The sequence below is a fragment of the Lissotriton helveticus genome, chromosome 6 (assembly GCF_964261635.1).
Source record: "Lissotriton helveticus chromosome 6, aLisHel1.1, whole genome shotgun sequence".
Lineage (NCBI taxonomy): Eukaryota > Metazoa > Chordata > Amphibia > Caudata > Salamandridae > Lissotriton > Lissotriton helveticus.
The window spans coordinates 1,895,338,119-1,895,353,441 of NC_136067.1; the positions used below are offsets into that span (position 1 = coordinate 1,895,338,119).

Genomic DNA, 15,323 nt, shown 5'->3' on the forward strand with positions numbered 1-15,323 from the left:
GGTTCTTGGCAACACAACGCCTGAATTTCACTGACCCTGCGGGCCGATGTAATGGCCACGAGGAACGCCGCCTTCCAGGACAGGTGCTGCAACAAAGCCTTATGAATAGGTTCAAAAGGGTCCTTCATCAATCTGGACAGCACCACATTCAATTCCCATGAAGGCGAAGGAAGCCGGACAGGAGGGAACACTTTCTTCAAGCCTTCCAAAAAATCTTTGATCACAGGGATCTGAAAGAAGGAAGTCTGTGAAGGGCATTTCCTGTAGGCAGTTAGCGCAGCAAGATGAACCTTAATGGAATGGACATTAAGGCAAGACAGCGCCAGATGTAGAAGATACGGAAGGATGACATCTTCCTTACACGTCGTTGGGTCATAGTTCTTGGACTTGCACCAGATGCAAAACCTCTTCCACTTGTAAGCATAAGAAGTCCTAGTGGAAGGCCTCCTTCAGTATGTCCATGCAATCTTCAGGCAGATTCAAATGGCCATACTGCACTATCTCAGGAGCCATTCCGCCAAACTCAAAGACGAGAGGTTGGGGTGTACCATCTGCCCCTCAAACTTCGTGAGAAGGTCCGGCCTGCACGGCAACCGTATGTGAGGAAGGAGAGACCGGTGAAGCAGGTCCGTGAACCACCACTGCCTGGGCCATCCAGGGCAATCAGGATCATCCGCGCCCTGGACTGGGACAGCTTGATGAGCACCGCCGGAATCAGGGGAATGGGTGGAAAAGCGTACAGAAAGCTGTTCGACCAGTTGATCCATAACGCATTCCCCAGCGTCCCCTGCTGGTAGTACCTGGAGGCGAAGTCTCGGCATTTGCTGTTTTCGGCGGTGGCGAACAGATCTACGTCTGGAGTCCCCGACCTTGCGAAGACTTCTCCTAGTACTTCGTCGTTTATGACCCATTCGTGGTTTTCCTGAATCAGTCTGCTCAGTGCGTCGGCCTGAACATTCTGCACACCTGGCAGATGGGTAGCAGTTATCGTCAGTCCTCTGGGTAGGAGCCAGTGCCAGATCGCCTGCGCCTCCTGCGACAGAGTGTGCGATCTCGAGCCCCCCTGCTTGGTAATACATCGTGGTCGTATTGTCCGTCTGCACAAGCAGAGAGTTGGTCTGGAAGGACGGATGAAAGGCCAGGAAATTGCTGTGGTACGTGGACTCCGTCTGGGACCACGTCCCTTGAATCTGTAAGTCTCCGGAGTGCGCTCCCCAGCCTTGGAGAGACGCATCCGTCACGATAGTCTGCGTGGGAATGTCCTTGTGGAAGGGAACCCCCCTGAGGAGATTCTCCGCTGAACACCACCACTTCAGAGACTGCAGAGCATGCAGAGACAGTCGTATCTTGTCGACCCAAGATCCTTTCCTCTGATCCCACTGATCCTCCAAACACTCCTGCAATGGCCTCATGTGCAGCAGTGCGTGTGGAGTGAGGAAGATACAAGAGGCCATCGATCCCAGTAGAGAAGACACCGTCCTCACTGTTGTAGATGGAGTGGTCATAAGAGCCCGAGCCTTCCGAAGGAGTGATAATCGTCTCTCCTCCGAAGGAGACACGCTTGCTGACAGCGTATTGATGGAGGCTCCCAAGTACTGTATGCACTGGACCGGATTCGGGACCGACTTGGGCATGTTGATGTGCAACCCCAGCTTGTTCAAGAGAACGCACGTCTTCTGGAAGTGCGCTTGAGCTTCCGAGAAGAAGGCCTTGATCAACCAATCGTCCAGGTACGGGTAGACAAACACCTTGTTCTTCCTGAGGTGTGCAGCTACCACTGCCATGCACTTCGAGAATGTTCTTGGCGCAGACTTCAGTCCGAATGGCAGTACTGTTTACTGATAATGATTGGCGCCGACTTGGAATCGCAGGAACTTCCTGTGTTTGTGTGCAATGGGCACATGGAAGTACGCATCCTGTAGGTCTATAGCACATAGCCAGTCTCCCTGTTGCAACTGAGGATAAATCTGTTGCAACGACAGCATGCGAAACTTCTCTCTGCGAATCCACTTGTTTGCTTGTCGCAAATCCAGAATGGGCCTGAACTCGTTCTTGTCCTTTTTGCGAACCAGGAAGAACCAAGAGTACAGACCTCTTCCCCTCTGAGACAGAGGTACGTCTTCTATCGCCCTTTTCCTTAGCAGGATATCGGCCTCCGCCTGGAGCTCATGCAGCTGAAACCGCGAGCTGACCGGTGGAATTGATGGAGGCGGGCTGGGGAACCAAAGACTGTATCCATTGCAAACAATATTCAGCACCCACTTGTCCTGAGTAATTTTTCTCCACTCTGCCAGAAAAAATTGAACGCTTCCCCGCCACCGGAGCGGGTAACAGATGTAGGGGAAGTAACCGTTCAGGGTCGAGACCCAGTTGGGCCTTTGTTCGCTGTAGAGGACTGCTGGCCCCCTCTACCCTTCTGGCGCTTCTGGAAGGGCCTCCGGAACTGCTGCTGCTGCTGCTGTTGTTGCTGCTGCTGTCCCGAAGCCTGCCCTCGCCCTCTGCCCCGAACCGTCTTTGGAACGGGCGGTAGGCATTCTTTTCTTTGGGCTTCTCCAACCCAACAGCAGTCAGGGTCTCGGCCTCTGCTTTCATGCGGGTCATCTCATCGTCCGAATGCTTGCCGAACAGGGTTTCCCCCGAGAAGGGCAGATTGGCCACCCGCTGCTGAGTGAGATGAGCCTAAGCCAAGCATGGCGCCGTTGGTTGATCCCATGACAGTACCCATGGGCCGCCAAAAGAGATACATCAGCAGCCGCGCTGATGACCTGGTTCGATACCAGCATCCCCCTCCTTCAGGATCTCCTGAAAATCCTCCTTCTCTCGAGGCAAGAGTTCCGTGAACTGCTGGAGGGATTCCCACAGGGCACGATCATACCGCCCTAGCAGAGCTGCATCGCTAGACGTCTTCATGGCCGCAGATGCCGTCCCACAGGCCTTCCTGCCAGCTGAGTCGATCCATCGGCTCTCCTTATCAGGAGGTACAGTAGAAGACGGGGAGGTAGAATGTTGTTTCCTGGCCGCCGTCACTATAACAGAATCCGGAATCGGATCCATCCGCAGAAAAGCCGGGTCAGAATCCGGGCCCTGTACTTCTTAAGGAGCCGGGATGGTGCGGCCTTCGTCACTGCTGGTGTGAGGAACAGCTCTTCCGCGGGCTCTACCAATCCTGGTACTAGCGGTAGTAGAGGGTGAGACAAAGGCTTCTCATGAAGCGTCTCAAAAATCACGGACGTCGTGGGTGTTGGAGCCGTCACCGTGATTCCCAATTTTGCTGCACCCCTCAGGAGAACACCTGGAACGTGCTGATGTCGTCCACAGGAGACACTCTCGTCCCCGGGGATTCCGACAAAGTCGGTGAATAGGTCCTGGTCCTGGAAGAGCCAGTGCGGGACCGTGATCCGCACCTCCTATGGCGCCGTCTTGACCTAGTGGAGGATCTGTGACAACTCCTCGATCTCCCCCTCCGTCCGGAGCGTGATCGTGACCTCCTTGGCTTCGGTCGATCCGCCGGTTCCACAGGGACTTTGGCCTGGGCTGGGGCCCTCGCCCGAGGGGTCCCCTTGGGAGGAGTCGGATATCGGGGAAGTGAAACCGACCTCGAGGGAAACGGTGGCGGCTTGTCTGCCGGCAGCTGAGGTAGAGGTTGAGGACGCGGCGGAAGTGGTGGAAGCGGAGGAGTGGGAGCCCGCGGAGGAAGCACCCTCGGCAAGGGAGGAGAGGGCGTAACCGACTTCTGCCTAGAAGGGGTATACACCACTGAGTACACTGAACCCGGTAGTCCGCCTTCCTTTCTAGGCTGGGACGTTGGCGAGTCTCCCATAGGCACCTGGCGCCTGCTAGACTGGTTCCTGGCGCCAGGACTCCTTCCGCGCCTTCTTGGCGTCGAAGAACGGCGACCGGACGGCGAGCGTCAGCCCCTCGACGGCGACCGTCTCTCCCTCGACGGCGAATGCCTTCGCCTCGCCGGCGACCTCCCCCGCCTCGACGGCGATCTTCTCCTCGACGTCAAGGATCCCCTCGACGACGACCTTCTCCTCTTCGCCAACGGCGAACGGCGGTGTCGCCTCGACGGCGAGCGCCGTTGCCGGGCCTCTCGACGTCGATTACTCGACGACGAGGCCGACGACGAGATCGTCACCGGAGATGTCGACGGCGGTCTGTTCAGTTCCCTCAACGCCAAACGTTGACGTCGCTTCGACCCAGAGCCCTGGGGAGACGGGGAACAGACTGCAGTCATCCCTCTCGACGCCATAGTCGGTGCAATCGACACAGACGGAGACGCTTGCTGGTCTTCCTGCCCCCAGAGGACTCAGCATGGGCCGAGGAAGCCCCTCCAGACCCACCTTGTGCCTTCAGTCTTCTGTCCTCCAGGCCTTGAAGCCTGATCTTCATTCTATCCCTCAGGGTCCTGCTAGAAAAGCCCTGACAAATGTCACACTCCTCTGGGACATGAGAAGGCAGATGATACACACCTCGTGTGGGTCAGATTTGGCCTTCTACCTGGAGCACTCTGGACATTTGTCAAACAATGCAGGCATATTGACAATCAAAGAGTGCACCAAAAGACAAACAGGAAGAAAAAACACCAAAGTACTTCAGAAAAGCACTCAAATAACTTTGAAAAAGTGAAAAATCACCAATAAACCCTTGAAAAGGGAGAGCTCAATGCTCCAGGGTCCTGCTTGCAGGAGCCGGAAAAAAGAATTGAAAGTTAAAGGGACCTGCAGTGCATTCTGGGATACTGTGAAGTTCTGGAAAGTTCTCTTAAAGGCACAGTATCCTGTTCTGAGCCACATAATGGCAGCCTATGGGGCTTGTCTGTCCATTTCTTCCTCTCTATCATTCCAGAGGGTTTTTGCTGTTAAGGCAAGGTTTTCTCTGTGGAGAAATCTGGACAGGCTGTGCGGTTTGTGGATTTTTGGTGGAATTTCTAGTTGAAGTACTGGACAGTGTAGCCTGTGGATATAGGCTGCATTATCTGTCTTTAATTCTCTCTTAAGTGCCTGTGCAGTTCTGCATTTTTCGACACCGTAAGAGATTATTTTTGATTGCTCCGGGGTCCACGCACATGGGCGGGACTATTCTCTAGATTATGACTATACACAGAGATCCCCTACTACAGAAATGAGTAGGTCAAAACCACCTGAGGCACCGAGACAGGGGCAGCAGGACTCGCAACCTGCAAAACTGTAGGCGCAGGAGGTTGTTCTGAAACCGGTACTGGTGGGAAGCGTGCATTATAATCTCTCAACATTGCAGTGAGATCTTGCATCAAGGCTGCGGGCATTTGAACTATAGGTTCCTGATGAAAAGATTCCTGAGGACCTCTTAGGGATTCACAGGGCTCATAATACTCTTCATCATCTTCGTCCTCCTGATATTTAAATCGGAGCTGAGCAGGATCATGTGCTGGGCCAAAGGGTCCTTCATCATCTGACTCCTCCAGATAGTGGCCAGGAGGTAAAGGTGAGAAATGGGAAACATCCTGACAAAATTGTCTTGAAGATGACAATTATGAAGTTAACACTGGCGTAATTTGCAAAGATGTAGGCCTTTTACGCTTCAGCGTTGACGAAATTTACATGGACGGTGAGTCAGTATCCATAGAAATTGCCATTATAGAAGAGAGCGTTGACGTTGAAATCATTGAGGTAGTCGACGGAAAAAACATCGTCGACGATGTCGTTGACGTCGCTGCCTTCGCCGATGGTATCGCCGTCGACAGTGGGCTCGTCGACGGTAGTGTCGTCAACGGTTGGCTCGTCGACGGGAGCTGTTTCATCGTCGACTGTGTACACATCGAAGGAAGCTGTATTGCCGACGGTGGTGGCATCGTCGACGGCATGGATGTCGACGACTACTAAGGCGTCGACAAGGTTGGCATAGTCGACGGCGATGAAATAATCATCGACGGTGCCGGCGTAGTCTTCATCGACGATGGGACTTTTAGTCGACGTTGATGAATCACTCACCTTCTGAGGAGATTTCATTGTCGACAGAGCACTTTGACGTCAACGGAGGCTCAGAAAGGGATTTCTGCTGCTTTGAGGCAGTTTTCAGAGAAATCTTCTCTTTTTCTCCCATTTTTACCTCTAAAGAGAATGAAGGCTTCTCTTTTTTAGAGGAAGAGTGACCAGTCTCTGAGTGAGATTTCTTGAGGGTCTTACTCTCTTTCTCAGGGGGATCAGCAGATCTATCCCTCTTCTTGGCCTGAGGGGTGGACGCCTGAGGACTTACGCTGCCTTCATCTCCAGAAACCACCTCCAATGTAGCTTTCAGCTTTTCCAGCCAAACCAAAAGTCTTCCTTCTCTGTCCTTCAAGGTCTTGGCAGGGAAGGTTCTACAGATCCTGCAATCCTTGACCTTGTGAGCTGGATAAAGGCAATATATACATTCTTTATGTGGTACCTCAAAATGTAATCTTTTCTCCCCACATGAAGAGCAAGGCAAGAACAAGCTTTTCTTTGAAGTGTCAGACATATCAACTCACAAAGATAGCTAAAGTAATGAAAAAACTGAGAAGAGCTCAGGAGTCTCCCTGTCACACGAGGTGCGGTAGAAAATCTGAGGGTTTGCCTCTCTGTGGAAGGTTGTAAGAGAGTGCAGCAGCCTGATTGGCTGTGTTCCAAGTTTGGTTCTTTTTGCAAAAGGACTAAGATAGGCTAATGTAGTGACTTTGCTGTCCATAGTAGCCTATTGTATAATCTTATTATGACTATAATGTATATGTTTTGTTATACCTCGAGACTCACACCTCGTCGGCGGGGATGATTCCTAGCATGTGAATCTATGAAAGATACCCCAATACTGGATAACTTAAAAACTTATCAAATAAATAACTGAGGGGGAACCAAAGTGGTTCCAGAAGGGCAGTTTTTTTTCCATACGCTTTTAGGGTGACACTGTTTGGGCAACCACAAGAGTGAGGTAACATTTATATCGAGATACTGAGGGGAATGCTGGGCGGTGGGAAATTTGTGCGGGCACAGTGATCTAAGCTATATTTAGGTATGCAGGGTGATTCTGGGTACGAAAACCTTGGGGGATCCACACAAGCTACACCTCACTGGACTACCCTGGGTGTCTAGGTTTCAGAAAGGTCTGCGTTTGGTAGGTTTCCATATAACTTTCCGTCACAGAAATGTGAGACGACATTTTTTCTTCTTTTTTTTTTTTTACACAGTTTGAGGTTTACAAGGGATTCTGGCTAACAGAACATGGTGGGAGCCACACAAGCCATCCCATCCTGGGTTCCTCAGGGTGTCTACTTTTCAAAAATGTACAGGTTTGCTAGGTTTCCCTAGGTGCCGCAGAGCTAGGGCCCAAAATCCAGAGTTAGGCACATTGGAAAACAAGCATTAGAAATGCAATCGGGCTCGGATTTATTTGAGTTTGAGCTAATGGCATTGTAAATGCCAATGTCTTTTTGCCATGTGTTATGGAGTGTGTGCATGTGGTGTGTAGTGGAAGTATGTTGGTTGAATTGTAATTTTACCAATGGTGGCATGCTGTGCTTTATATGAATATGTTTAAAAGTAAAGTGTACCATACTGCGATTGCTTGGTGGAAAAGTGCACTGCCGGCTGGAGGTGTGTGTGCCTGGTGGAAGGGTGCACTGACGGCTGGTGGGTGTGTGCTTGGTAAAAGCGTGCACAGATGGATGAGGGTTGTTGGTGTTTGTGCATGGTGAAAGCATTCATTAACGGCTGGGGGTGTGTTGTTGTGTGTGTTGTTTTCTGTTTGCTGGTGAGTGTGTGGTGGTGAGTCTGTGGGGGTGAGCCTGGGGAGTGAGTGTGGTGGTGAGTGTGTTGTGTTGAGTGGTGACAAGTGTGTGGTGTTGAGAGACTGAGGTGTGTGGTTTGTGTGTGCGTTATGTGTGTGTGGTGTATGTGTGTGTGGTGTTTTCTGCACACTCCCACACTGCCCCTACACATTCACACACTGCTCACCCTGCATAGTCGCACACTGCTCACCCGCACACTCCCAATGTCACCCTGCATAGTCGCACACTCATTCTGCACACTCACACAATGTGCACTCTCAAACTCCACTCGCACACTCCACTCTCAAACTGCACACTCCACTCTCAAACTGCACACTCCACTCTCAAACTGCACACTGCACTCGCATTCTGCACTCTGATTCTGCACTCTGATTCTGCACTCTGATTCTGCACTCTGATTCTGCACTCTGATTCTGCACTCTGATTCTGCACTCTGATTCTGCACTCTGATTCTGCACTCTGATTCTGCACTCTGATTCTGCACTCTGATTCTGCACTCTGATTCTGCACTCTGATTCCCACTTCACGTGCCTTTTCAAAATTCAGCAGCAAGAACTTGTGCACTTGTGTTTGGGATTGGAATTGTGAAAGGCGGGTGGGAGTTCCGTATTGTGTAGGAAAAGCTCTTGGGTGTAATCGAATGTCACAAAAACAATAATTGTTCTCGAAAACCAATGCTGCATTAAAAAAAATAGAATGTGAAGCAGTACTGAAAGAAATAGTAATTCAATAGCCTTAATTAAGTTACTATGCACTCAACTGCGTCTTGACAAAAAGTTATGAACAAAGTTTAAAAAACTGTTAACATTTTTTTTTTTAACGATAGTCGCTGGATCGGATAAAAAAAATAGAAAAACATCAGCAGAATGGAAAGGCATGGAAAAAAAGAGGGTCTGGAGGGTTGGTTGTTAGTATTAAATGTCAACAGAAGTCCACACAACGAACTTTCCACTGCACGGCTCTGGTCTGTACATAGCTCATAAGAAAACATTAATATGCAATGAATAAAGGAAGGAAGGAAGCAACATCAGACAGTTAGACGTCACAGAAATTCTTCTGAGAACGTTTGGGAAAAACATTTGCATCTATTCAAGAAGACTCGTGCAATGAGTTTGTGTGTAGAAGGCGCGTGGTTGTTTTTTTGGACCCACTAACAAAATAATAAAATTTTCCTGTGATGACTAAAACACGAGTTAGGTGATGCCTAATAAAAGGCATGACATTATTACAAGTTGTGAAATGAATTCTCTTTTCTACAGCCCATGACAGAACGTTAGACTCTTGTTCTTGAACTAATGAAGCCCTTTCCCGGCCTGGCATGCAGCAGCTGCGCGCAGAGCGCTGCTGAATGGTGAACGCGCCCGGCCATCTGGATTCACTTACGGAGGCACCCTGACAGCTCCTAATTATAATTAATGTACTTCTTTGCGCGCACACGCACCAAAAATGCTACACATGCCCGACGAAAACGACATTTAGCCTATCACTTCAAGGCTATTAAAAAGACACCACAGCGAAGACGAATCACTGGCCACATGACATAACACACTAAGGAATGTGTCTCGCCAAAGCCCTAGAGATACTTCTTTTTTTCTCTTTAACATTAGGAGCTCGAAACTCCTCCCACTTCGTGGGCGTAGGCCGAGCCCTAAAAAGGGTCAGTTTTCAAATGGAAAAATGTGATATGTCAACATTGCGTTTTGGACCGTTTCCTGTTGCAGACAATGCAAATGTAAATGTATGTAAATGTATAGGCATTTATATAGCGCACTACTTATCCGTAGGGTCCCAAGGCGCTTCGACCGCTGCGAAACCCTTCCTGGCTTCCCTGAGAGATGGTCCCTTAATGGGTATCTCCAGGGTGAGACCAGGCATCCCCGGCGGTCTGGTGGGGCCGTTAGTGAAGATGAGGCAAGCTAATGCCCAGAGTTGCCGAGTGTGATCGCTGATCAGAGTGGGCACCGAGGCGAGAGAATTATCGAGTCCACTGACCCTGGTCCAGAAACCTGCCGCGCCGGGAATCGAACCCTGGTCCCGGGCCGTCCTCTGCTCTCGGGTCTGCCGCCTCTAACCAGTGAGCCACACTACTTCACTACTTCACATACAATAGGTCCACCCATATAACTGAGGTACCATTTTTATCAGGAGACTTATGGAAACCGAGAACAGTAGAACAAGTGTTATTACTATTTGCCTTTCTATGCATTTCTGCCTTTTCAAATGTAAGGCAGCGTGTAAAAAAAGTCATTTTGAACAATACCCTCTAATTCACATGCTAATATGGGTACCCACAAATACAGATGCACAAATAACCACTGCTTCTAAACTCCTATATGGTTTTCCTTGATACCGAAGTTTCACTTTATATTGTACCAAATAAATTATTGTAAACCCAGTATACAATGAAAAAACATTGCAAAGTGCAACTCAGTTATTGGCTCTGGGTACCTCGGGTTCTTGGTTCAACTAAATGTCATTATTCTTTTATTTTAACTGTTACTTTCCATAGGAAAATCTCGAAGGATCTACACAAATGACCCCTTGCTGAATTCAGAATTTTGTTTACGTTTCAGAAAAGTATAGCTTTTCTGGATCCATTATAGGTTCCACACCCATTTCTACCATTAACTGGAAGGAGGTTAAATGAACAACAAATAGGAAAAATATGCTGTCCCAGTAAAATGCCGAAACTGTGCAGAAAATTGTGGTTTTCCGTCAAAAGTCTGGCTGTTACTGAAAGCTAGGAAGATGGTGATTTTAGCACCACAAACCCTTCGTTGATACCATTTGCAGGGAAGAAACCAGATACTCTTCTGCAGCAGTTGTATCCCATTTTTCCCCACCAAAATCAAATGTAGCTGTATTTTGCCTAATTTCTCAGTCCCCTTCAGGGGAATCAACAAACTCCTGGTACCTTTAGCATCCTCAGGATGTTGGAAGAAAAAGATGCACATTTTGTGTGGCTACCTTATGTGGACAAAACATTATGGGGGCCTAAGAGCAAACTACCCCAAATAGTCAAAAAAAGAGCACGGGGGGGGGAGGCTGGCAGCAATGGGGTTCCACTAGTAGTGAGACTGCAGTAGCTGCTCAGTTGGGTTGGGGAAGTTGTAGTCATTCTTCACTAATGAGCAACTTGTCAGATGTTTTATTTTCTAGAACATTTGAGGTACTGCAAATATATTTAGTATCATTTACAAATATATTCAATTGTTTTTCTAATGGTTAAATTCTAATTAAAGCAGCTTTGCAATGGCCAGGTGTCAGGTAAAATGAAGCGATTGTAACCTACATTTGGGCACTTTAACAGGTCTGCTTGGCTGAATTAAAGATTTCACATATTTCAGCCAGAACAAGTCTATTTTGTTAAAAAATCTTACCTGAGTTGCTACATTTAACAATGCTAATCGTCCGTTTTTTGAAATTGTGAAAGACATAATTGGATGATCTTCTTGCACTCTGAAATTAAAAAGAGAAAAAAGTATTGACTGTTAAATAGCCCTCTTGTTTGATGATTAGCTGCTTCCCATCTGCCGCTATAAAGGCACGGGACAAGATGACAGCAAATATTTGTTTGTACATTTTTATTAATGTAATGTTTTATTCATGGTTCCGTAACGTTTGTTTAACCCAATAAAGACTGACTGATTGATAGATAGATTGCTCAACTCAGATGGAGAACCATAAAAAAACCACCAACATTTTTATGATCACTTTAGGAAGCGGGCTCTGTATATGGTACTCCACTAGATGGTCATACCGTGCACAGAGTTCAGGGATTCCTCAAAATTGTAGAGTGCTCCATGTAAAACCCAAAGTGCTCTATTAGTGGTAGTGTGGGCAAGCAGCGTTAGGCCTAACACAGAGGAGTGTAAGACCTTTACTGCACAACATTGACCAGTAAGGGACACACTACACAAATAGGAGATCTACACCAATTTAAAAAATATATACTTTGCATTTTAAGAACAAGATCTTCGTAATAAGGTAGGAAAACGCTACTTACCAGTATGCATCTGTTCTTGGCATGTAGAGCTGCAGATTCACACACTAGGCATAGATCGCCATTTGGTGTTGGGCCCGGATGTTTGCAGTTTGTTATTGTCTTGGAACAAGTCTTTGGAAGTCACAAGATAAGTGACTTCTCCTCTGGACAATAGTGCACATGGGCATCGAGTCCATCTTCAGATTGTTTTTTCGCCAAGAAGGGAAATTATGGAGTTTTGTGACAAACAGAAAGAGATGTCCATGTATGTTGTATCTAATTAAGATAATACTGGAACAGATAAAGGTAGCTGGGGAGGTGGGTGGGCGTGTGTGAATCTGCAGCTCTACATGCCAAGAACAGATGCATACTGGTAAGTAGCATTTTCCATTCGAGGCATATGAGCTGCTGATCACACACACTGCATAGATTGCATAGGAGTACTGTCCCTTAGCGGCGACCACCTGTATCTGTTGCAGTAGTCTGAAATAGTGTTTTGAGTACAGCCTGGCCCACACTAGCTTGTTGTTTTGCTTGCATTTCTACACAATTGTGTTTTGTGAATGTGTGCGGTGTAGACCATGTAGCTGCTTTGCAAATATCATCTAAGGGAATGTTCCCTAAAAGTGCAAAGGAAGCCCCTATTTTGCGGGTAGAATGGGCTTTAGGAGGTATGGAAAGTGTATGTTTGCTTTGTGATAGCAAATTTGTATACAATTCACAATCCACCTTGCAATTCCAGACTTTGATATGGGATTGCCTTTATGTGGTTGTGAGAAGGATACAAAAAGCGGTTTTATTTTGCGAAAATGTTTCCTTCTGACAATATTGTAAAGAAGTGCTCTTTTTACGTCTAGTGTATGAAGAGCTCTTTCTGCTACTGTTTGTGGTTGCGAGAAGAACACTGGCAACTCTACAGATTGGTTGAGATGGAAGAGAGAAATCCCTTTAGGAAGGAATTTGTTCTGAGAACCACTTTGTTATGATGGAGTTGTAGAAATGGTTCTTGAATAGTTAGTGCCAGTAGCTCACTGACTCTTCTGAGAGATGTGATGGCCACAAGGAAAGCGGCCTTCCATGTAAGAAATAGTAGCTCACATTTATGTAGAGGTTTGAATGGAGGACCCATTAATCTAATGGGGACGATGTTTAGATTCCACACTGGAGAGGGTGGTACCCAGGGATGAATTATTCTTTTGAGGCCTTCCATAAATGCTTTCATTGCAGGTACTTTGATCAATGACAAATGATGTCTATTTTGCAGGTAAGCTACTATGGCAGCAAGGTGTAACCTAATAGATGTGTATGCTAGAGTACATATAAACATGGAGATTCTATCAAACGAGTGGAGGTGCCAAATATTTTGTAATTTTCGGTTTTTATGTGGAAGAAAAAGGCTCTCTCTTAGTGATGGAAAGATGAGAGCGCGTGTGCTTTGTTAAAATACCCCTCACACACTAAAAAAATCCGTTAGTGTCATGCTTCATCATAGGGGTCTTCCCGTCCCTATAACGGGGCGGGGCGTGCTACGACCAGACGGACTACGCGGGAGCACTATAATTGTGACAGAGCTATGTGTGGGTGCAGTGGTGTCAGTGAAGTGTAGGGATCTTACTAGTGAAATGCAAAAAATACAAAAAAGTTTAAAAATTCCCTGGCTAGTAGAACAAATACATTTTATTGGTATCTCTAGCTGGAAATATTAAAAAGGGGATGAAAGGTAGAGCGATTACTAGCTACCAAGTCGACATGTTTCATAGGCAGTCCCCAACTGCCTACTCATCAGGACCGTTCAATGATCCCTACCAGAAAAATAGCTCAGTTCTACAGTTTGTATGCCTACTGTCCTATAAACATATCAGCAAAAATAGGCTGAATATTTCCGCTTCAGGGCATGAGCTGGCCCTAGAGAAGCAATGCACCAAAGATCAGTGCAGAAAAAATGACCAGTGGTCTCTGTAAATCAAAAGGAGAAAAGGGAGAGAAAGCACAAGCATATTCGTATTTATACTAATAATCACTGATTGTACATCCATATTGTAAGGTTACATCCTACAGTTAATCTGCAGGATTTGGCTTGTCTAGCGCTACTTCTTGTGCCACAAACGTGGTGCATTGATCAATGTGCACCTCCTATTATTGGACCATGAGTCCGACTTATTTTTCAAAAAGAAAACGTCCAAATCGTAACATTTCTTAATTCATTACTCATCCATACATTCGTGACTCAACACATTCATTCACCCAACTGAACTGACGACAAACCAAGACCCTAAGATCGTAAGTTTACCAAGTCTAAAAATAACAATATCGGTACAAATGGTGGTCGATGTTTCCTTTTCATACATACTTTTACGTTAGTTTGACTGTGCCCCATGAGCCTGCAGGCGGAGGAAGTTTTTGCTCGGTTGAGTTACCGGCACGGCAAATCGCCTATCATCCCTACCATGCAGCTCCGAGGACGCGTGGTCACTCGTTCGTTCGGTAGATGTATTTGTATGATTGCCGTCCGTGTTGCCTCAAGCTTCCGGGAAACCACACCCCTTGGAGTAAAACACTAGACCGCTCCGATTAGAAAATGGCCGACGCTATTTGGCACACAGTGGGACAAAATAGCGGAAGTCTTTCCTCTATTTCTCTGACCGGCTTGATCGAAAGGCAAGTGGATCCTACATACTAGGAACTGATTTTAGCATTCTCGTAGACCATTAAACAGATAAGAAAATGATGTTTGTCCCTCAGCTTGTTTCAGTGATTTAGCTCATTTGTGGGATATCTTCAAAAAATAAAAGGTTTATTCATACTCATTGGTTTGAAAAAATACGGAGATGATACCAATCAGTTTCAAAGTCTGCTGAAAAATGATTCAAAAATACAGCCGGGGGTTCCCTCGTCTAGCGGCATCAGTTGGTGCAGGATACAGAATTTCTCTCTGAGATGGGATCAAACAGTGCTTATGGGTCGAACTAGGTTTTGCCAAGGGTTTCTTGGTACAATATCATATCCCGGGTGCTAGATGTCAGCACAGTGTTGCTATAAGGGGATGATTACTCATGAGACAGACAACACTACCCCAAAGGGGGGGGGGGGGGGCTTTTTTTCAATGCCAGGTCCCACTCATGTAGCCCTTGATTGCGCCACTGAGTTGTTCATAGATGTTTCCGGTTGGACGTGGAGTGGTTCATGTTATTATATCTATAGTTTGTTTTCAGATTCAATGTCAACCAATAGTGGGTCACAGCTGTCCCCACGGTATGTCATCGTTCAGTCCCCTTTTATGAGACTGGATGCGAAACACCCATCTTTGCTCTTTTTCCAGCAGGAATCTTTCATTACTCACTTGCTCGATCACAGTCCATGTTATTTCCTCTGGTCTATGGTTCATCTCTAGGAAATGATTGGTGAGTTTCGTGCTGGTTTTCTTACACTTGATGGTGCTTTTATGTTCTCCTATCCTGAGTTTTACTGCCCTCGTCGTCATTCCTACATACTCCATCCTGCAGGGGCATGTAATTAAGTAAACAACATTGGTGCTGTTGCAATTGCTGAAGCTTC

The 15,323-nt window shown here is 47.1% G+C and overlaps 1 protein-coding gene across 3 annotated transcripts in view; it reads right to left on the reverse strand.

Moving 5' to 3' along the window:
- WDR26 (WD repeat domain 26) overlaps window positions 1-15,323 on the reverse strand; it is a 716,351-nt gene that overhangs the window by 125,358 nt on the left and 575,670 nt on the right. For all 3 annotated transcript variants that reach the window (XM_078649852.1, XM_078649853.1, XM_078649851.1), the window contains one exon: window positions 11,164-11,242. In XM_078649852.1, the coding sequence (XP_078505978.1) occupies window positions 11,164-11,242 (79 nt within the window). The remainder of the gene's footprint in view (window positions 1-11,163; window positions 11,243-15,323) is intronic.